The sequence below is a fragment of the Hordeum vulgare genome, chromosome 7H (genome assembly GCF_904849725.1).
Source record: "Hordeum vulgare subsp. vulgare chromosome 7H, MorexV3_pseudomolecules_assembly, whole genome shotgun sequence".
Lineage (NCBI taxonomy): Eukaryota > Viridiplantae > Streptophyta > Magnoliopsida > Poales > Poaceae > Hordeum > Hordeum vulgare.
This window is the reverse complement of record NC_058524.1, coordinates 11433760-11456694: the sequence shown is the minus strand read 5'-3', so window position 1 is coordinate 11456694 and position 22935 is coordinate 11433760. Positions and strand designations below refer to the sequence as shown.

The window sequence follows — 22935 nt, the reverse complement described above, 5'->3', positions numbered from 1 at the left end:
ACGACGTTGAGAAGAATTTCTGAAAAAAAAAGAACGGAAAACGTGCAGATCGCAGTCTTTTTTACCTTAATGAATGGTTTAGCAGCTGTCGCACGGTAACACGAATATGCGGCGCCGCTATGTTAGTTACGTCCAACATACATATAGTGGGAGCGGTGTTTTGGCTACCGGGAGCATATGCTTCTGGGTGAACAGTAAGGCGAAAAAATATATTAAATGTTTTTGAAAAATTCTGAAATTTTTTATAGATGATTGTATTAATATCGCAAACATGGATGATAATTTCCGTGCAATAAGGAGCAGCGGTGTTTTTTCAGCAAAAAGATAACAAATTTGGAGTGACATTTTGGGACAACTTTTTGTGATCAAATTGTTTTGTTGCACAAGCCAAAATGTTTAACCTTTTTGCCTCAAAAATTGCAGGTAGTATTTGGATGTGACTAAGTATAGAAATAAATTTTGTCTTGATTTTATTCATTTCAAACTTTTTCTTTTTGGCTTCCGGGAGCCGAAATGCATTTTCGGGAGTTCATTCCAAATATAAGAGTACATATATAGTAGATCCTGCTGGTGGGCGGTGGGTAGCTGGCCTGATCACGTGGACTCGGATGTGGCGCCGAAAGAGAACCCCGAGCCTCGCAGGGCGTCCTCGACAATCTTGTCCAGACGTGCTGCTATGGCCGGTGTCATGTGGTTTTCCCAGTCCCCAGCCACGCCCTTCCTGAAGAAAGACTCGTTGTTGACGTACTCTTGCCTGCCATTCTTGAAGATGGATCTATTTCTAAACAACCCATGTCATAAATTTTTGGGAACATTCTCAACTTTATATTACACAATACATGGAGAATATGACGACACCACTCCATGTTTCATCTTTTTGGAATTTGTTTGCATTTATCAGAACTAAAAAAATCAAAAAAGCTCATGTTCAGGATCAAGTCTTGGCACCCTCGTGTTTGGTATTCCTTTCCTTTTCTTGCTTAAGCTCTAAACAAGAATCAAAAACACGATTTTTCAAACCAGTATTTACCAACCTTTTGAAGCAATTACAGTTCAAATTTGAATTATATATGTTACATATCTAGAAATTCTCTTGATTTAATCATTATAGCAAATGACTCCGAAAGAGGCCAATCTTTTTTACATGGATCATGTAATTATGTATCTTGAGTGCAGAAATAAAAACCGATGCCACGGGATGAAGTGTTCGTCCTTTCGCCTTGAAACTAGACACATTACCTATGGAAATATTTTTCTTCCTTGGAGATGGTAAAATTCCTAAGCGACCTATGTCATAAATCTTGCAAAACCATACCGATTTTTCTTACCATGCACTATAGGGATCATATGATGACACCATACCAAGCTTCACGCTTTTTGGATTCTGGTTGCATTTTTCAAAACTAAAAAAAGAAAATGCTTAAGTACGGGGTCAAGTCTTGGCACCCCATGTTTGTAGTTCCTCTTATTTTATTGTATAAGTCCTAATCATAGACTCAAGAACATAAATGTTATTTTTCAAACCAGTTTTGCCAACATCTTTAGCCACTTATAGTTTAAATTTCAATTATATCCATTAAATGTCTAGAAATGCATTTAATGGATCGTATATAGCAAACAGACTCCATTAGATACCAAATATTTTCACGGATCATGTAATGGTGTATCTTGAGTGTAGAGAAATTTCAACGCCAACGAATGAAGTTTATGTCTCTTCGTCTTCAAAACTAGACCCATTCACTATGGTAATTCGTTTCTTCCTCGGAGATGGTTCTACTTCTAAACAACCTATGTCATAAATTTTGGGAAACGTTCTCAATTTTATACCATGCACTATAGAGATCATATGATGACACCACTCCAAGTTTCATGCTTTTCAAAGTTCGTTTGTATTTATCAAAATTAAAAAACCAAAAGACTTACATTCAAGGTGAAGTCCTCGCACCCTCTCATGTTTGGAAATCCTTTCCTTTTCTTGCATCAGCCTTAAAAAAGACTCAAGAGAAAAATATGTTTTTTCAAACCTGTTTTTCCAACCTTTTTAACCACTTACAGTTCAAATTTTAATTATAGTTGTTTAATGTCTAGAAATGCACTTATTGGCTTTGATATATCAAATGGACTCTGAAAGATGCTAAAATTTTCATGGATCATGTAATGGTGTATCTTGAGCGTATAATTTCTTTCAGTGCCAAGAAATGAAGCATTGGTTGCATTCAGTTACTGCCTATAAAAGAAAATAGAGAGGGGGGGGTAAATAATAATAAAAAAACGATAGAATATAACCAAGCATAATAATAAATATATGGTAAACAAATAATGTAAAAACACGATAAAAGAGAAGAAAACAAAAAAAAAATGGTTTGCCAAGCGAAATAAAAGACACTCGATAAATACAAAAGATAAGAATATTTAAAAAGAAAAAATAATTATTTACGAAATCTCAGATTCTAGTCGTAAAGTCGTGTTATGTGGTGGTGATCTATTGGGATTGATGTCGGGATATATTATTGTTCCCTTCTTATTTGGGAAAAGCTAACACCCATACGTGTGGGCGTTTGTAATTTGCCCACACGCCTTTGTTACCATTCATTTTGCCAAGTCAAATCAGATTACATTAGCGGAATTTTTTTTTGGTTTTTAGCTTAAAAATGTTTTATTTTTTAATTAAAAATTCCAATTAAAAATCCGTTTTCATCATTGAATCTGTCTTGACAAGATCTTCAAAACTAGATCCCATATTGATTTGTTTCGATAATGTTTTTGGCAACAGTTGCCATGATGTTACACTGTAGTTGCCATAGTGTTTATACTAAAGTTGTCATGAAATTTTTTATCAATTTTTTCTTCTAGATTTAAGGCTACCGGTATTAATTGACCATATGGAAAATTAATCATGGATGTCATTTTTTAGTAATTAATCATGGAAAATTTAATTCATGGATCATGGCAATTCTTTACTAATCCATCAAAATTTACTTTTAAAGGTAGAAAAAAAAATGAAAGATATTATGGTAACTTCAGTGTAAACACCATGGCAATTCATGTGCAATAGACATGGCAACTTTTACCCCAAAAAAAGTCTTCGAAACATATTGATATGAGATCTAGTTTCGAATATCTCGTCGCGATGGATTTAATGATGAAAACGAATCTTCAATCGGATTTTTATTTAAGAGATAAAACATTTTGAAAACTGAAAAAAAATGCCCACATGCATGCATGCGGTGACGTGGCGTGATCTGTGTGTTATAGACGTGTGGGTGGATGTTGCTCCGATCACACGTGTAGTCGTTATCGCGACCCTCTTATTTTTTTTCTTGTCCCGTGTAGTTTTTGTCTGTGCTTATTTTTTTATCTTAATAAAATCGATCGAGGTCCTGCCTTGCATTGTCAAAAGTAATTATGATCAGTGATGGCGCCAGTATCAGGCAAAGACCCAAGCCGATCCAGACAGCTTTGGTACAATGATTGCTACAATGACCAAAGTAAAGAGGCCTCACCGCCCCACGCAGCAACGCGGGCCTCTCTCCGCCGCTAGCTGTGATAAAGCAATTTTCTAGGGGACCTCCTATGTGGCGGTTCAGGCGCCACTGGGGAACGGGCGCCTGCAGCGCCTCTCCTGGTGGCCCGGCCCATGTAAAATGCCTTGATTATTAAAAAATTAAAAGAAGTTCACAGAATTTTCAAAAAGTTTAGATTTACGAAAAATAATCAATGATTATGAAAAAAGTTCACTAATTTTTGAAAATATGTTCATGGATTTGCAAAAAGTTCACAGAATTCAAAAAAATATCATCGATTTTGAAAACAAGTTCATCAATTTTTAAAAATAGTTCACTTATTTGGAAAGTTGTTCATGAATTTTAAATTATTTTCATCGATTTTCAGAAAATTTCAACCCTTTCAAAAAAAAAGTTCACCAATTTCTGAAAAAGTTCACCTATTTAAAAAAAAGTTCACAGGCTAAAACAGTTAATGGGCTAAAAAAGTTCATGAAGAATTTTTAGATGGGCCGGTCCATTGCGGAGCGTTACAGGCCTCGATTAGCAATTTTTGCTTGTAACCGACGTCTGTGGTGCTAAATAGGGCTAGCCGTTTCTAGGTGGGATGTTTCTAGGATTCTCGATTGGTGTAAATTAATGTCTTTGACATGGAACATACATATACACAGGAGTTTATTCCAAATTTAAGAGTACATATATTACTAAGTACATCGTATTTCTTTTAATAAGATAGAAAATAAACACAAACGATATATGTAGACCAACCCTAGCCGCCGGTGGGCGGTGGGTAGCTCACGTAGACTCGGATGTGTCCCCGAAAGCGAACCCCGAGCCTCGCAGGGCGTCCTCGACAATCTTGTCCAGACGTGCTGCCATGGCCGGAGTCATGTGGTTTTCCCAGTCCCCAGCCACGCCCTTCCTGAAGAAAGACTCATTGTTGACGTACTCTTGCCTGCCATTCTTGTTCACCTCCATGTTCTTGAGAGCGTCGATGCTGCACAGCTCCACGATCTCCTCCGCAACCCCAGCAGCTTCCTCCTTCTCCGAGAAGGCGCGTCCGGTGAACTCCGCCAGCTTCCTCACGTTGCCCACCGGGTCACGAAGCATGTCTTCATACCGGAGGAAGAGCACCTTCTCGGGCCGCGTCCGACTCGCCTCCCAGTAGCCGACGACGTGGTGCCACTGCGGGCCGCCCACGCACCGGCCGTCGCAGAAGAGCTCCAGCGCCTCCTCCAGCGTGTATTGCTTCGGCGGGTTGCCGTCATCCATGGCGGCCGCCGCCAGGGTCTTCTTGGTGAAGAGCCACATGGAGATGAGGGCGTCCTTGGGGTCGCGGCAGATGTAGACGACCTTGCAGCCCGCGTCGTCTGCTGTGACCCGCTCCGGCAGGAGGGAGCAGGGCATGTGGGTGGCGATCACGCGCGGCGAAGGGAGTGCCGCCAACGCATCCTCCGCCGGCGGGCGCAAGAAAACCGACTCGAGGAAGTCGACGCAGTCGTGCGGGTTGCGGCGGCGGAGCGGATGGTCGAGGCTGCGCGGCGGGTGGTCGGCGCGGTGGACCGTCGCGAAGGCGAGGGCCTTGAGCCAGGTGGTGCCGGACTTTGGGAAGCTGGCGAGGAGGACATCGGACGGCCTCGGCTCGAACCCCGCGCGTGCGGCCGCCATGCCCGGAAGAAACGGCTCCGGCATCCAGAAGCCGCCGTACTGCCTGAGGGGAAACGGCGGGCACCGTGTCTCCAGCGGGAGCGATGGGATCACGAGCTCCGCCATGTCCTTGTCCATTGATCCGTGTCTTGGTTTATTTGGTTCATCCATCGGTGCTGCTTCTTCCTGCACACACACACATATATACAACATGCATGTACATCCGGCTGTGCATTATTGATTTAACAAGATAGTGAACCACGCTTCCGGCAAGGTCAGAGAGCTGCCTTAGTTTAGTTAGATGCACATATCCTTCTGAATATTGTTTATTTGCACGAGCAACACAGGTATGATTCTCTCCAAATAGACTTTGGCTCCGCTATATATATATATATAGCAACCACATGATACAACATGAAACCACTGTTGAGCCAAAACAGCACATCCACGCAAAAAAAAAAGACAAAATAATGCCAACACCGACGGCTTAACGAAAACAATAATAATGACACAGGTATGATTCTAACGGCATGATTGCTTACTTTGTACTCTCTTCGTCCGGAAATACTTATCAAAGAACTAGACGAATTTAGTTTGTAGATTAATCCTACATCCATTTTTATCGATCTTAAGTTTGGAGAATAATAACTCAAGGGAGCAACTCAAGGAAGGCAGCAGGAAGCATCTTTTAGTATAAATATCACCACGGAAATCGATAGACAATTTGGGATCCTTGCCAATAATTTACCAAGGTAGGTGGAGCTGGCAGGCATAGTTGGGCTGGCCATAGATACTAGCAAACATGCTGATGTGGTAAACAATTAAAGAAGAAAGAGATGAGTAGAGTAACATAGATAGATACCGTAACATGTTAAATGCTATGTTAGTATGTGTCATGCATAGTTAACAGCTGAAGCTGTACAAAATGAGCAACTCAAGATGCTGAATTTGGTTTATTGTTCTGGGTCAGTGGTTGCAAACGAATACAAAAACGGGATGGCTAAAACTCAGTCGACTGATACTTGATGAAGTCTCAGTCGACTGCCCAGCCGTCCGATGCGCTGGCGCTTGTAGATTCGTGCTCGAGAAGTTTCACAGCGTTTTCGACCTGTCTAAGGGCTGGCGGCCTGTCCCCATTGAAAGTAGTTGACCACAATACACAAACAAGATCGATAGCATCTTTCCTTCAGATATTTGCGCCTGAATTTCCTCGAGGTAGCTTTTAGTTTGACCGCAAGTTGGCCACATAACATGTTTATGTAGTGAACGAAAATTTAGAGTACAACACCATAGCTGCGACCAAACTCCAAACAAGCCTTATGTGTTAGATTGATCTCTCCCCGTGTGGGCCCAACGGCCCACCAAACTGTTGATCCACGCGTCTCGATCGCGGACGTCCAACCCGTTATGGTTGATGAGTCCCTGTGACCCGCGCTATATAAACAGAGGTGGGGCCGGGGCACGGATCATGAGGTTGATCGCCGTTAATTTTCCCATCAACAAGCCCTACCGATCTAGGGTTAGCGTGGTGCTCACGGGAAGCACCACCACCTCGCCATCTCACTGTTATCGCCGCCGTCATCATCTCATCATGGTCACCGGCGGGAGCACCTCCAATATAGGAGAAGGTAAAACCCTACCATCACTACCGGAATCCCATGTCCACCGGATCAATAGATACTATCATTATGGACACTCAGAAGCAGGAAAACAAAGCCAAAAGAAACTGCCATCATAGCCAAAGATAATGGCTACTTGCTAGTTGAGGGGGATTAGTTTACACTTCAGGCTTTGTTTTGCTGTTGCGGGAGATAGTACAGGGGAAAACCCTGTGAAATATTCCCATGACCATTTGGTAGAGAAGAGCGCCCTCGGTGAGAATGACTACCTGAGCATTGATGCATCACAACTTCACAAGCCAATTCTTTGAAAAGGAAATGAATAACCGAGCATTATGAATAACAAGCTGAGTCTTTTATGTAACAGCCACAGCTGAAATAGGCGACAACTAGCACACACGAATAGAAGTACATAGTTCAAACAGGCAATGCAAACAGAAAGGCTGAAAATGGAAACACACTCAATCTCAGTCTTACAACAATAAGCGTCGTCTTATTTAGAAACCGAAACCGGGAATGATCAATAGCCAGATTTTATCACACTTGACAAGCTAAAGCAGACAAACAGTAGTAAACACAGGCAGTAGGAGCATATTGTACATCAGCAGCAACACTGAACGTATACCAACACTGCATACACATCTTGAGATGCATTGACACCATATAACTCATCGAGACGAACCCTTGGATTTCCTTGATCTCCATGCAGACCAGAATAGTGAAGCATCTTCCTTCTAGCTGGTGACCTACGTAACCAACATCATACCACATCGGCAGATTATATTTCAGGGAGAAAACGAGTAGTGGTACCAGTTGTCAGGTTAATTAGTGGCTAGCTTACATACCTTCACATTGCCGGCCAGTGTGGCAGGTCAAGGACGGAGAGTGTGCGACCACTGCGTCCCTTTAATTGCAGAACTTTGGTGCAGCAACGTTAAGAAGTCGCTGCTGATTTGGTAGAAGCCTAAATATTTGAGGGACATGAGGAACTCAATGCTAGATGGGACCTCCGTCATACTGTTTAGGTTGGTGAAGAACAATTTCTCCAAGCACACCATGGCACGTTCTTGTACTTCTAGCCGACTCAGATTAGGCAGGTCTACTAGCAAAAGAATCTTCAGCTTGGGAAACCACCCAGTGCAAAATTCCAGCTGCTCCCCGTTGTATGCTCTGGTAAATTCTAGATATGTCAAATGTGACAACCGAGAAAGCGATGACAGGGGGGTCTTGCTCCAGCTGTGACCAAAATAGAACCAAATAGCACAATTTATGCTCCTCAGTAGCTTTGAAAAGAGGACACTCTTCCAATGCCCCTTTGGTTAGTCGTCCTCTCAAATTTAGGACCTGTTTGGTAGGAGACTAATTTTGCCAAGTCAAAGTGTGGCAAGCCATTAAAGTGTGGCAAGCCACAAAGTGTGGTTGAAAAAACGAACGTCAAACTTTGACAAAAGTTGGTAAAAAATTAACTCTATGCCAAATGGGTCATAGCGACAATAAAGTGTGGCAAGCCAAAATATAGCAAAAACCAAACATATGTCAACTAAACTGTGGCTGCCAAATTTTGGCTTGACAAAGTGTGACCGGAAACCAAACAGGCCCTTAGCCTTTGCAGGCTGGGCACGAGGACATTCAACATGAGAACCTCGTTCTCATCGCTTGCATTCACACTTAGGTTGGACAAATACTGCATCTGAACAATAGACTCATTGATGTCTGCACAGTAGATTTCCTTCACATTCCATAACCTCAAGCTTCTCAGTTGCCTCAGCTCACCCAAATGCCTAAGAGACTCATCATGTGCATCCAATGCCTGTAGTGTATGAAGGTTTCTTAGATTTCCAAGACCACTGGTGATACGGATACCCCTGCGACAATGAAAATCTCTCCAACTTTGATCAATTATTTTCTCAGCAAATAAGTGCCTAAGCTTTTTCAGTTTCACAATCCCTCGAAACTCATGTATGTCACATCCACAAATGTCCTGTGTCAACAAATTTGAAAGCTTCTCAACAGACTTTGGGAGCACCTTCACTTTTGTATCGCGCAAACCCTAATGGCGGAGATTAAAAAGATCCCCAATAGCATCTGGGATCTTCTCGATGGGTAGACCACTTAATTCTAGCACTGTCATGTATCTTGAGTTCTTGACTCCTTGCATAGCAGAGTTATAGTGGATAAAGGCCCGGCCTGTTGTACTCGGGCCTGGCACAACACGACCCGCCCAGACACGTTTATTAATTGGGCCGTGTCGTGTCGGTCCGTGCGCTGCGCCTCCAGGTCCAGTCACGACCCGGTTATTAAACGGACCGATATGTTGGCCCGATTAGCATGTTGGGCCGCATATTTTTAACTTCATGAGCTTATTTTTGGGTCTATTAGGCCATATGTTATGTATATATATATATTAAAAAAATCTAAATATATATAAAAAATAAATGGGCCGTGTCATGTCGGCCCGCATGCCCAGCCTCCAGGCTCAGGTATGGTCCGAGGCGTGCTTCGTGCCGGGCCCGAGCACGATTAACCCGTGTCGGGACAGGCCCGTGTCGTGCCAGGCACGCGGGCTGTCGGGCCGACCCGGTTTACACGGTCCGTTTGGCTAGATCTGGGTTGGCCCAGTTCTGGTGCAAGTCTTTCTTATCATTTCCTTTTTGGGAAACGAAAGGAAACGTTTACGCCGGTGCACCGGCAAACGCTCGGGCCGGTCGCATGTGCTGCTGCCCCTGCGTTGCTGCCGTCCCCGCGCTGCCGCAACCCGCGTTGTCGGCGTCTCCTCCCATCGACCGCCCACATCGCCAGGTCCCGCCCTCGTTGGTCGCTCGCTCCGTCGGTTTCAGCCTCCGCCTGTCGTCCTCGTCGCCTGCTGCTATGGCCGGGCTAGCCCTTGCGCTGCCGCCGCCCGCATCGTCAGTGCCTGCCCCCGTCGATCGCTCGCACATCGCCCGCATCGTCAGTTACAGCCTCCTCTTGTTTTTGCTACCATCGACGATTTTTCCTGCATGGCTCGATCTGGCGGTCAAGCAAGTCTGATCTGATGGCTCGCGCGCGACCGGCCGAAAGTTTCGGCCGGCGCGCCGGCTTTGATCAGTGCCCTTCCTTTTTTTTTTTTTCAAAAATGATTCAAATTTCAAAAGATGTTTAGTATTTCTTTAAAAAATCAAAAAATTGATAGAATTTTTAAAAAACATCTTGAAAATAATTCATAGACTAAAAAATCCCTGAATATGAAAACTGTTCCAAAATAAAAAAAATATTCGCAAATTACGAAAATGTTTGAAATTAAAAAAATCATGAATTTGAAAAAATCGCCAATTTTTTCCTTCAAAATATGTTCACACATTTGAAAAATAGTATTTGTAATTAAAAAGGTGCACAAATTTGAAATATGATCTTAGATTTCATAATTTATCAGGCAATGTATCCGTTCTTTGAGTATTTATAAAGCTAGCCTGAAGGCCTTCCCATAAAATAAAAAGAACGTCAAGCAAATCACAATCTTCACAGGCCAAGTCTTTGGCATGGGCTCTTGTGGCGTGCTCTTTGCTGTGCACCTCGGATTCACATACTCAGGATGCAGGTTCATGGAGAAATCAGCATTCACCATCTTGCCAACATATATCTGGTAGCGTTTGGTGATATGCTTGTCTTGGTTGGGTGTGGGTTCGTTTCTCACAAGTGGGGATACCTTTGAAGCATTTCGCCTTGACTATTCAAGTAATCGTCCAAAGTGAATGAAGATGGAGGAATTGGGGAACTGGGCGATCTGGCAATTGAAGATTTTAAATATTAGGGATATTAGTAGGACGCTCGTGCGTTGCTACGGGCCACAATTCATATAAATAAATCAAACAAATAACTGTTATGATGGAGGAGTTGGGGAATTAGGCGATCTGGCAATTGAAGATTCTAAAGATTAGGGATCTGTTGTTTGTCCTCTGTTTGTGTGCACGAAACCTTGACCGATTACAGATGACTGAAACTGTTAATTCAAGTGTCTTCTGACAGACACGATTTTGGCGTTACATTAGTGTGCTTTTCTTTTGTGAATATATTTTCAAGAGGGAAACAGTCTGTTTGTGAATTGATTTTCATTTGAATTTGAAAACTCACTATCTTTTGCGTAGGATTCTCCAGCTAGCTCCTGGGCAGTACCCACTTTGCGTGGAGTGGTCGGGTAAAATCACATGTAACATTTCCAGCCTTTGGATCTACTCCCTCTGTACTAGTTCTTCCCAACTACAAATATTATTGGCCGTGATCATATGAACAGTGAGAATGAATACCTTGGCCGTAATGAATCACAAGCAAATTTTATTTTTTGGGAAAAGTAAAAGAATACCTGAACATTAAGAATCACTAACGAAGGCTTTTAGTTCCAAGCCACGGCTGAAATATGTGAAATTGTACTTGGTTCCCACTTCTCAGCCAGCAGTCCAGCACACACGAATAAAAGTACGCAAGTAATTAAAGTACGTGAAGTAGTTTGAATTAATGTGGAAACACAAGTCTCATGACAAGTGTCGTCTTGTTATCACAATTGGCAGTGGTGAACCCAGGCAGTACTGTAGTAGTAGCAGAAGTGAAGCTCTGTACGTACGTAGTAACAGACGGTATTTCAGCAAACGGTGGACACGCGCAGTTGGACATTTTCGAACGCAGAGGAAACCCGGCCGGACTGTAAAGCAGATCACAAGTGAAGCATCTTCCTTCCTTCCTTCCTTCCTTCCGACAGGTGACCTGCATAACCAACACCATAACACATCAGCATGTCAAACTAGCTAGTACGATTAATTACGGACCGGGAAGGAAGCAAGTAATGGTACACGTTTACTGACCAGAGTAGCAGGTCAATCTCGGAGAGTATACCGCCACTTCCCTTTAATTGCAGAGCACTGGCGCAGGGATGTGAACAAGTCACTGGTGATCTCGCGGAAGACTAGATACCGGAGGGGCAGGAGGAACTCAATGCCGGGTGGGACCTCCATCATGCTTCTGAGGTTGGTTAAGAATAGGTTCTCCAGGCTTGCCATGGCACCTTCTGCTATCTCTAGCCGGCTCAGCTTAGGCAGGTCTTTTAGAGAGAGAACCTTTAGCTTGGGAAACCACCCCGTGAGAAATGCCAGCTGCTCTCCGTTGTATGCTCTGGTGAACTGTAGAAGCGTCAAGTTTGACAACCGGGAAAGGGATGGAAGGGGGTCTTCTCTCAGCTGTGACCACGATAGAGACAATCTATGCAAGTTCTGCCCCCCAACATCTTGGAAGAGAGGAGACTCGTCCAACGCCCCTTCCGCCAGGCGCCCTCTCAAAGTTAGTTTTTGCAGGTTTGACAGACAAACATTCAACAAGAGAACCTCGTCCTGAGAACTTGCATTCACATCCAGGTAGGACAGATATTGCATATGAACTAGAGACTCACTGATGCGCCCACAATAGATTCCCTTCACATTCCACAACCTCAAGCTTCTCAGTTGCCTCAACTCCCCTAAATGCCTAACAGACTCATCTTGTGCTTCCAATGCTTGTAACGTTTGCAGGTTTGTTAGATTTCCAAGACCGTTGTCGATACACACACCACTTCGCCATTTAAATTCTCTCCCATAAGGATCAATGTTTTTCTCAGCAAATAAGTGTCTGAGCTTCTTCAATTTCACAATCCCGCTAGGCAACTCGTGTATGTCAGATCGACAAAGGTCCAGTGTTAACAGATTTGTAAGCTTCTCAACGGACTTTGGGAGCATCTTCACCTTTGAACCACGCAAACCCAAATGGCGGAGATTAAAAAGATCTCCAATAGCATCTGGAATCTTCTCGATGGCTAGATTACTTAAATCCAGCACTGTCATATATCTTGACTTCTCACATAGTGCAGGTAGTAAAGTCAATGATGGAATGCTTTTGTCCAGCATAATGATTGTACGGAGTTTGTGCATACCAGAAATTGACTGATGATTATCCTTCTTTACGTTGTGTAGTACCAATCGACGGACATCTGTCTCAAGACATCGCCCACACTTATTCTCATATGAAACACCGAAACAATTCTTCTTGCACAAATCAACTGCTAGTTCACGTAAGATATCATGCATTATAAATTCCTTTATCCTACCAAAGTGGTTCCTCTGAACAAGTTGTAGCATGTTTCTATCAACCAAGTCCTTCAGATAGCCTTCTGCCACTTCCTCTAATGTGCTTTCACCCCTCTCCTCGATGAACCCCTCTGCTATCAACAACCGTACAAGTGTTTTCCTTTTGAAAACATAGTCTTCGGGAAATAAGCTGCAATATAGGAAACAACTTTTCAAGTGTGTTGGAAGGTAGATGAAGCTCAGATGCAAAACATTCCTTACGTGACCAAGACTCTGAGTATTAATTAGCTCCCAGCTCAGCTGGTCATTTATTCTTCTCCATTCTTCCACCGTATTCTCACGCACACGCAAGAGGCTGCCAACTAACACAATAACAAGAGGCAAGCCTTTGCACCTACTAACTATTTTATTTGACAAAGGTTTCAACTCTGCAGGACATTCATGATTTGTATCCCATGGAAAAGTCTTCTTACAAAAAAGATCCCATGCTTTGTCCTCTGGTAAAGCTTCCAATGTTAAGATATGTCCTCGAGAAGCAAGTGTAGCAACATGGTGTTCCCTTGTTGTAAATATAAGTCTGCTGCCCTTACCATTATGAATAAGCACCCTGCATAAATCAACAAATACTTCTGGAGTCCAAACATCATCTAATATGATCAAATACTTTTTTTGCTCCAGAAATTCCTTCAGTTTCTCTTCAAGGCATCTGATGTCCATATCCGAAGTGTTGGAAAGAACACTGATTTTATCCCTGGAAAGTTCCTTGGCTATTTTTTGAAAGACATCCTCTTCAGAATATGTTTGAGAGATGGAGACCCAAGCATGGCATGCGAACTTTTCTCTCTCATTCTTGTATACATTTGCAGCTAAAGCAGTTTTACCAAGTCCTCCCATTCCATGCAGTGCTATCACCGAGCATTGCAAATCATCAACTGCCAACCATTGTTCAAGTATTTCTCTTTTTTTGTCCACACCCACTAGATCTTCATCAAGGGAGCGTGAGATGTTTGCAAGATCTTGGGACATCTTGACAATGTAATTTGAGTTGCTAGTGTCCCCATCATTCACGGGAACCCAACGGTTTTTTGTCTCTGACAAGTGTGAAAGGTCTTTCTCTATTTCCTTCACGTTGAAAGATATCTTGTTCAAAGAAAGCAAAGATCTTGGTTTTCTGAACCCGTTATTCATGTAAAAGCAACATCCTATATCCTGTTCTTGACCAACTAGATACAAATACTCATCCACCATGTCCTCCATCAGATGTGCTACTTTCCGTACCTCCTCCAACCAGCTCTCATATGCTTGTTTGTTGCGGTTTCGAATGTCCATTTGACAGAGAAAATCATGCATTACACGAAGCTCCCTCACAACACGGTCCATGCTGCGCTGTAACTCTAGTAGTTGTGTCCCGTACTTCACAAACAGTGCGCTGGCCTGGTTAGCCGCTCCATTTGTTAAGGCAATTCCAATCTTTTCAATGGCTAGAAGAATCACAATCTCCGCCATTAGTGCCTCACTATTTGGGTGGTGGCCTAGTTGTATATTCTTCCTCAATATAATTAGGATGGCCACTGAGAATGAAGTAAATAATGTATTAATTAAGCTTTAGTGTATTCTGCTAGTATTTTCCAAAACACTTTAAAAGTCTCCAACCACAATAGAAAAGTTTATAAGCACAACTTCCCAAGTATTCCTCCTAAACTCTTATTTCATGATGTTAACCTATCTAACTCTAACCCACATAATAATGAAACAAAACACTACTTGCAGCAGGCAGGTCCATGAGAATTTTGAAACACTCAGGACTATGCTATAGTAAACAACAGCAAACATAATGCATTAACTGAAAAGAACGAGTGAAACTCGGCCAACAACTAAAGTTAAAATTCCCCAAATGTTGAAGTTGTACTTGTAACCAAGGCAACCACGGACCAAACTGACATACCTGCCAGCTTGCCAACATGATGAAAGTAGGGTAATGTGACAAACTAAGGCATAGAGGTACCAAACTGACATACCTGCCAGCTTGCCAACATGAAAGTTGGTTAATGTGACAGTTCCAGGTAGCTTACATCCATATTTTTCTCAACATCTATCTAACAGTATCTCCAGGTGTATGAAGAAACAAAGAGCTAGAGTTATTAATTAAGCTGCAAGAAAGAAAGATGTACTTAATCAAGAATATTAATAAGAAAGCAAAGCTATAATATCATAGGAGTCATTACGAGAAAACAATATAGTATAACATAACTAACACGACCTTAGTTAAAAGTAGTCATGTTCACTTTAGGATATCTCAGATAACAAGAACATTTGACTTTAGGAGGGTGGAAATTCACACGTTAGTGAATCTTCAATGCAAGAGCTAGCATATGCCAATCACATGCTAATTATATTGCCCATGGCGAGCATAGACTGATTCCTGATAGTTTGTTAATACAAGGGAATTAATGGATGGCAATTAAAATCCACGCTCAAAGAAATCCCAACGCATGACTCACAAACTATAATATGGTTGCATACTTCAAAAGATACAGCTGGAGTGAGAGTGTTCTTGGTACTACCTAAGATAGCCAGAAACTTTGGGAAGGGCGACGCACCTGCCTAGATCCAGTCGATCTTGGTGATCTCCTTGTGCAGGTCTGAATCTGATACCATCAGAATAGTTTCACAGATCCTTGCGGAAAAACAAAGAGACCTGGTGCTCGGCTGGTGTTGTTGTAATTGAAGCTTTATTGTACCGATCCTGAAGTCTCATGGAGCCATGGGTATGACCGAGAGTGTGCTAGCTTCTTGTTGACGACAAGTGGCTGGATATGATCTTCAGCTTGAGATGTTCTTGTTATTCCTTTTTGGACAGAACCAAAGAACAGCCACCTACTGGTCTGTAATTGCAAACAAAACTAATTATTTTGCATCTTCCCAGTTAGGGCGATAGTTCTAGCAGTACAACTAAGGATATTGACAAGAGAAAAAGGGACAGAACCAAATTAAGCGCAACGCACCTGGCTTGTAATCGATGTAGATCCGGCCAGATTTGGGGTATGCTAGGGGAAGCTCTTGCTATACACACCTTCTGGCTGGTTAGCACCACTCTTGCTTCCCTTACCAACCCAATAATTGTTCTTAACAACTCTTGTGATTTCTTATTCTGAACTTTGGAGAAACGCACAAATGAGCAATTCAAGGAAGGCAGCGGGAAGCATCTGATGGAGACCTTTAGTAGAAAATGTTACCACTGAAATTGTTCTTAAATAGACAACTTGGGGTCCTTGCCAACAATTACTTAATTAGTCATGATATATATATAGTTGGTGCTATGCTTGATATGGACAAACTGATGGAGACCTGTTAACAGGTGAAGCTATACATACAAAATGAGCAACCCAAGATAATAATTGCTGACTGGTTCTTCATGGCGTGTTTGACCAGTACACGCAGAAGGACAACACGATGCCTGACACAACCATGAATGAGAGCAAGCTGACCTTCTATGGCCTCTTCAAGCAGGTCACCGCCGGCCCAGTCAACACCGCTATATATGTCAGGCCTGGTTGGCTTGCGGCTAATAATGGGCTAATCGCTAAAGATGGAGATGGTGCTAACTGACGACAATGTTTATATTTGATCATGAGAAGCAGTAGCATTGAAGCTTACAATGGTTTTTGAACACCCACTATTAAGTAATAATAAGTCTATATTGAAATAAGCCTGAGCAGTAGAGCGGCTAAACCCACTAGCAGCACTGCAGCAGCTAACTAAGCTATATATATGCATACATATACAGAGAAGAAAATTACTTTGACAGAACACCCACAAACACAACGGAACAGATAGAACACAAGTTTGGTGTTCATTTGCCATCACACAAACAAAATGTTCACTTGCATCAGAATTTTGACTGGACAGCTAGGTCCTGCATGCTGGCCCGAGATAAGGTTGCTTGCTGTCAACTTTAGAGGAATAACATGGAAGGGTTCAAAGATTTTTACTCGCTTCCCTTTTTAAATGCATCTCAAAATTAATTAATTAATTAAGAGTGTGCTATGTATAAATCAATCATCGATCATATAGACTGAAAAATAGAAGAAGAGGGAAAAAATGCATCGGTAACTACCTCTGATTAAGCCGAGCTCTTCCTTGAGCAGATGGTGCCACATCATCTTGCCCCGGCCGAAGGTGGCGTCAGACACTACCATCTGTATTCGTGCAGGCTCATTATGAGGGCATGAGCCATTCAGGAGGATTCTGATTATGCAAACTGACAATGAGTAAGTCCTTGGAGATTATCAGCTATAAACTATAGTTAAGTCGAAGATTTCTCTAAGCCTGCATCTGTTGAGCTAAGCTTGTTCAGATAATTGCCAGAAAAACATGTAAGCTGGGGAGCGCCACTTTAGATTCCAAACGTGCGGCAGGGCAGGGACCATATATGAATAATAATAAATCTGTAAAGGTAACAAAGGGAGGCAACAACAGTGATATTTGCCGGTGGAAGCAGGCAGGATCAAATCAAACGGATAAATATGACATTTCCCCTTGCTAATGCTGGGAATGGAAGCCCACAGCTCAAGATGGCCACAGCCTTTTCTTTTTCGGATGCTGCAAGTTCATAGTGTCACCCTCACCCTACAACAACACTTATATATATGCTTGTAAGCGCGGTTGGCTGGATTACCTCGTGGTCGTCGTCGCCGGCCATGGATCTACTCTCCGCGACGAGAGGGATGGCCTTGGCCGGGAAGGGAGACCCTGTCGCCGCAACGTCGGCAGAGCGCGGGGTGGGGGTTGGACGGAGACTAGACGCAGCATTTTCCCTCCTACCCTAACCCTCGCCGCCGGTGGCCTGCCTCCTCCGCCGGTGGAGTGTCCAGTTTTTTTTTTTTTTGAGACAACAGAGATGTGGTGGCGGAGGGAAGTAGGACCTGAAGTGAGCGCGATGTGGTCCAGCCCAATTCTGGTGCGACTTTTTCTGAACGTCTCCTTTTTTTTATCATTTGTTTCTTTTTTCATCTGTAAAAAATGATTCAGATTCAAAAGATGTTAGGGATTTCTCAAGAAAAATACAATTTTTTCAATAAATTGTTAAAATTTTAAATGTTATTTGATTTCAAAAATGCCCCAAATGCAAAAATTGTACCAAATTTGAAAAAAATGTTTGGAATTTCATAAAAACACAAAGTTCAAAATGTTCCTATTCGAGACCAATATTTGAAATGTTCAAAAATTTGCTACAAATGTTTAAATTTTCAAAAACTCACAAATTTGTAAAATTTTCTTGGATTTAAAAATGTTTGGAATATGAAAACATATTAATTCTTAAAAATTGACCCTATTAAAATTTTGTTTGTGCTTCGTGCCGGCCCAGAAAAGCACGACCCAAGTCTCAACATTAAGTTAAATTACAAAGGAAGAGGGGGGGGGGGGGGGGGAGCAAAGAGGAGAGGAAACAAGGCGTGATTATCTGTATGAGCTCTCTTAAACTAAATTTTCGGCATTGCCAGCCTTTACGAGCTCTTCTAAGTTATATTGAGGTTAACTCATCTCGTCTCGTGGCCAGCTAAAGTTTTATCGACCAAGCATGCACCCTATGGTTAGTAAACGCAGATATTGGGTCGACTGAAGTAGAGTTTTCCAGAAGACTCACTATTCTGGTTTTGGGAAGGTTCTACACATGCATCATATGGTCGCTACGCAAAGGTATTGGGCTGATCCTTTTTTTTTCTTTTGCTTTAATTTTTCTTCTTTTCCATTTTCCAGTTTGTATATTTGAAAACATTTTGTTGGTTTGTTAACAGTTTTTAGAATTCATTAAAAAAATTCAATTCAGGAACAATTTCTGGCATTTGGAACTTTTAAAAATCTATGTACATATTTCTGAATTTTGGGAATAGTTCTTCTGTCTGTGAACATATTTTAAAGTTCTTGATATTTTTAAAATTCATAACATTTTCTAATTTTCTAATATTTTTCAATACACAAACATGTCTTCAATTCATGAACATTTTCTGAATTGAATATATATATATTTTTTAAGTTCAAGAAACATTATCAACACTCGTGAGCATTGGGCGCCCTTAGGGAATAAGGAATGCCAGTTGAGGTCAGACTCGCATGAAAAAGAAGATAATAAGATAGAGCATCTCCAACAGACGCGTTATATAAGCACCGTGCTGAAATATTAGTGCTTTTTTTGCGCGCGTCACCACTCCGGACGCTTCAGCGGAGGCGCAAAAACCGCATGCACGGCATAACTAGTTCAGCGCGGGGGCCCAAACGACATCGCACGCCGTTTATTTGTTGCGCTCGCTCCCGTGTGCTGGACACTCGAGCACCCGCTCGCAACTCCACCTACCCAATCCAGCTGCTGGCGGTGCCACCGCCCGCGCCACCCCATTTCTTCCGGCGATCGTTTCGGCGCTTCCGCGGCCTATCCCTGTGCCGCCGCCGCTTCCTCCGTCTTCCTCTAGTCACCGTCGCCCCTCGCGTGTGGCAGTCCTCTGACGAACAGCGCCTGATCGCCCACTGTCGTTCGGCGCGCTGCAAAACATTTGTGAAGCCGTTGAAAAAAAAAGGTAAGAAAAATCTTGATTTTCACAATGCTTAGGCGGCGGCTAGAAAAGATGTGGAGAGAGCTTTTGGGATTTTCCAAGTACAATTTGCTATTGTGAGAGGACCGGCTAGATTTTGAGATAAAAAATGCTTTGAAAATAATGCACGCTTGTGTGATCATGCACAACATGATCATCGAGAATGAGCGTTACAAAGATTTAGACTACTCTCACTATGAGCTCTTGGGACATCCCATGCGAGTGCGACGGAGGGCTGAAAGCGTGACCCATTTTGTTGCCTCCTATCATGTCATTCGACGTGTCGAAACGCATGATGATCTTCAGAAGGATCTCATTAAGGAGTGTTGGACATGGAATGGTCGACAAAGAGTATCATGATTTGTTGCGTTTGATGTTGTATTGTTAAACTATTTGTTGTATTGAAAGATAAACTATTCGTTTGATTTGTAATAAAGAAATTGAACTATTTTTATTGATTTATTTTGTTTGTATTTAATCTTTTTGCTTGTGTTTGGAGCGCATATGTTGCTTGTGCGAGAGCGCGCGCTGCATTTTAACGTACCTGCTGGAGCTACGCGCACGCGCTAAAGTTTACATCGGCCGTTGGAGCCATGCCAAAACAGACGATCAACATGCTGCAAACGCATTTTTAACGTGCCGCGTGTTGGGCGGCTATTGAAGATGCTCTGGGATGTACACACCTGAAGTTGGTAACGACTGAGGGACAATGCTTCAAATTCAATAGAAACATTTTTGGAATCCTTAATATTTTATTAATTCCTAAACATTCTTCTCAAAATCATGGACATTTTTCTAATTTCGTGAACTTTTTATGAATTGACGATTTTCTTTTCAGATCCCCTTGAACTTTTTATTCAAATTCTTGAACATTTTCAATTTTTTATATTGTTTGAATGTTGTAAAAACAAAATAAATCCAATAAGGCCCGAATGTTCAGGATTTTACCATGACAAATTAAACTTTTTAATGATAAATTTAATGAGGTAAGGATGACAAATTCAGTTGATAAGATTGAAAACTCCATGATTAGTTTATTTTCCAAAAATTCCATGCGTGTCAACTAAACCTGCCATCCTTAAGCCACTAGAATCATCATCGGAAATATTTAATTTGTTAAATCCCCAACGTTCGTGACTTATCATTTTTGAAAAGGAAAAGGCAAAAAATGAGATAATGCCAACAGTCCTTTCGGCCTGCCAGGGTTAGAGCAACTCTAACAGACCCCGCATCCGCCCCTGACCCACAAAATAACTGTCAAAATGCGGGTACGGGCCGGAAAGTCTCCCCGACCAGACCCCGCATCCCGCCCCGGCCCGCAAAAAAATATTAGGGGACGCGGCAAATTCCCAACCCCAACCCGGGAAAACGCGGGTTTCCCCCTCGCGGCTACGGTGCCCTGCATCACATAGAAGCAGTTGGCGGGAGTGACATTTCAGCCCATGCTCTTTTCCCCTTCTTCCGCCGCCGCCGGCCCTTGCTTCCCCCCGCCCGCCGCCGGCGATTCCGGCCATATCTGCAGGCGGAATCGCGCCCTGGGGCCGCCCCACACCCTCCCACGCCGAGCCGCTGCACCGCCCCTCCGGATCCGTCGAGAAGAGCCGCCCCCCGTCACCGCGCCGCCGGGGATCGACCACCGTCAAGCGCACCCCCTCGTCGCCGCCCGGGATCAACCGCCACCGGTTAGTCTCTTTTTTGTGATTTTTGTGAGCCGTGTAATAGATTGACGCGCCGGTGTGCGTGTAGATGGAGTTGACCCCGTGCGAGAAGTTCTTACTATCTGATTCGTCCGATTCGGACGACTCGGATGTTGAGACCATGCTTGCGAACTTTCGGCAGGAAATATTAGTCATGGCGCTTGCCGTGAAGGAGCATGAAGACGAGCACCGGAAGAGGAGGCGAGGATCGACTGTCGGGCGTTTGTGCATTTCTCGGAATTGCCATCTTGCGAACGAGATGTTGATGCAAGACTATTTTGCGGAGAATCCGCACCTCTCCCGGAAAAGGTATCGAATGCGCTGATCCCTCTTTGTGAAACTTGTTCAAGCTTGCGAGGCAAATTACCGTTTTTTTACTCAAAGAAGGAATGCCGTGGGCTTAAAGGGATTCAGTGTATATCAAAAAATCTCCGCAGCTATGCGGGTGATTGCATATGGCGTTCCGGCTGACTATGCCGATGAGTATCTTCACATTCACGGAGAATCCTGGAGATTGAAAATGCAGACACCCACTTTCAACTTCAGGAAGATCTCATTGAGCACCATTGGCAAAGGGCTGGACAGTGACTTATTTTTGTATTCATTTGTATTTGTATTCATGACAAGTTTTGTATTGCACTATTTAAGTTCGCTATGGTTATTTGAATAATTATTTGTAATGCGGATGATTATTGTATTATGTTTGATTCAAATAATTCAGTTTGTTTTCGATTGTTGAATTATGTTGTATTTGGTATTTGCTGGCTGATGATATGCGGGATGCAGTGGCGCAAAGAGCAGACCCCGCAAAGCCGATCTGTCAAAAGTATATTTCGTGAATATATTTTTTTACAGATCCGTTTGGGGGGTCTACATCTGTGCCAGCCCGGGCCAGCCCACAAAAGCTGTTTTGCGTGAACTGGAAACGCGTTTTGCCGGCCGTAATCCTTCACTAGACGTTGCCACATCATCTTGCCCCATCCGACGGTGGCGTCAAACACTACCATCTGTATTGGTGCAGGGTCATTCTCAGGTCATGAGCCATTGGGCAGGATTCTTATTTATGCAAACAATAATGAGAGACTCTATCTGTCATTAGTAGTACTTACCTGGGGCATACGAAAGGAGGGGGCGACTACGGGGCGACTACGGGGGCGAATACATGCTGGCCACCGCCGCATGCAAGCCTGCCGGCGGTCGGCTCTGGGCGCTGGCTGACGACGATGACGAAGACGAAGACAGTCAGCCGGATGCCTCCTCGCCGACTCCATCTGACTTGGTCTGTGAATCATTACTTGCAGGCTACACAGAAGAACAGGTAGCAAACTCGATCGAGGGATTCATCCCGTCATCTGATAGAGCGTGGAATGGAACGGGAGGCAACGATGATGAACGAACCGAAGTGCTCCGGTGAGTTGTTCACCGGCGAACGTGTGCATCGGCGGTTCGGCCATGGAAGGACCCGATACCTAAGGTACGATTACCAGCCCTAACACTTGCGGATTTCATAGATACGTGGAAACAAGTCCCATTCAGAAGGAAGAAACGACGTTCCTCGGGGTGCAAGTCGCCGCCGGCGAACAGTCCGGCCAAAACGGATCTCGGGATCCGAGACTCACGGGAGCATCGTTTGAATACGTTGTTGCGTACGCATGGGCCAGAAACGGGATCGCATGGGCTTCTGGCGGATGGGTATATGGCCCATCCGAGCACATTGCAAGACCCACGACAGGAGTCCATCTCGTCCACGTTACACTGCAAGTACGGGACGGCGGCTCTCATCACATATAATA

At 43.3% G+C, this 22935-nt stretch overlaps 2 protein-coding genes across 4 annotated transcripts; both read right to left on the bottom strand.

The window, feature by feature from the left end:
* Positions 1-4137: 4137 nt before the first annotated feature.
* LOC123411177 (cytosolic sulfotransferase 13-like) lies at positions 4138-5340 on the bottom strand. Its single transcript, XM_045104117.1, has one exon. The coding sequence runs from the start codon at positions 5319-5321 to the stop codon at positions 4299-4301; it is 1023 nt and encodes a 340-aa protein (XP_044960052.1). The 5' UTR covers positions 5322-5340; the 3' UTR covers positions 4138-4298.
* Positions 5341-7267: 1927 nt separating this feature from the next.
* LOC123412207 (disease resistance protein RPM1-like) lies at positions 7268-16650 on the bottom strand. 3 transcript variants are annotated; one of them, XM_045105147.1, is made up of 6 exons: positions 15861-16650; positions 15456-15740; positions 14874-15005; positions 11688-14426; positions 7615-7733; positions 7268-7515 (listed from the first exon to the last, which is right to left on the bottom strand). In XM_045105147.1, the coding sequence occupies exons 4-5, from the start codon at positions 14359-14361 to the stop codon at positions 7642-7644; spliced, it is 2766 nt and encodes a 921-aa protein (XP_044961082.1). In that variant the 5' UTR covers positions 14362-14426; positions 14874-15005; positions 15456-15740; positions 15861-16650; the 3' UTR covers positions 7268-7515; positions 7615-7641. The 3 variants fall into 3 exon arrangements, with proteins under 3 accessions (XP_044961082.1, XP_044961080.1, XP_044961081.1); XM_045105145.1 differs by lacking the exons at positions 7268-7515; positions 7615-7733 and adding an exon at positions 11234-11506 and having other exon boundaries at positions 11605-14426; positions 15861-16645; XM_045105146.1 differs by lacking the exons at positions 7268-7515; positions 7615-7733; positions 14874-15005 and adding an exon at positions 11234-11506 and having other exon boundaries at positions 11605-14426; positions 15861-16645.
* Between the last annotated feature and the right edge of the window lie 6285 nt (positions 16651-22935).

Excerpts from the sequence above, each read along its gene's own strand:
- LOC123411177 (XM_045104117.1), bottom strand. The coding sequence starts at position 5,321 with ATGGATGAACCAAATAAACCAAGACACGGATCAATGGACAAGGACATG.
- LOC123412207 (XM_045105147.1), bottom strand. The coding sequence starts at position 14,361 with ATGGCGGAGATTGTGATTCTTCTAGCCATTGAAAAGATTGGAATTGCC. Across the intron at positions 7,734-11,687 it reads AGTCTTCCGCGAGATCACCA|GCTTCTACCAAATCAGCAGC; the intron begins GTGACTTGTTCA and ends TCAAATATTTAG.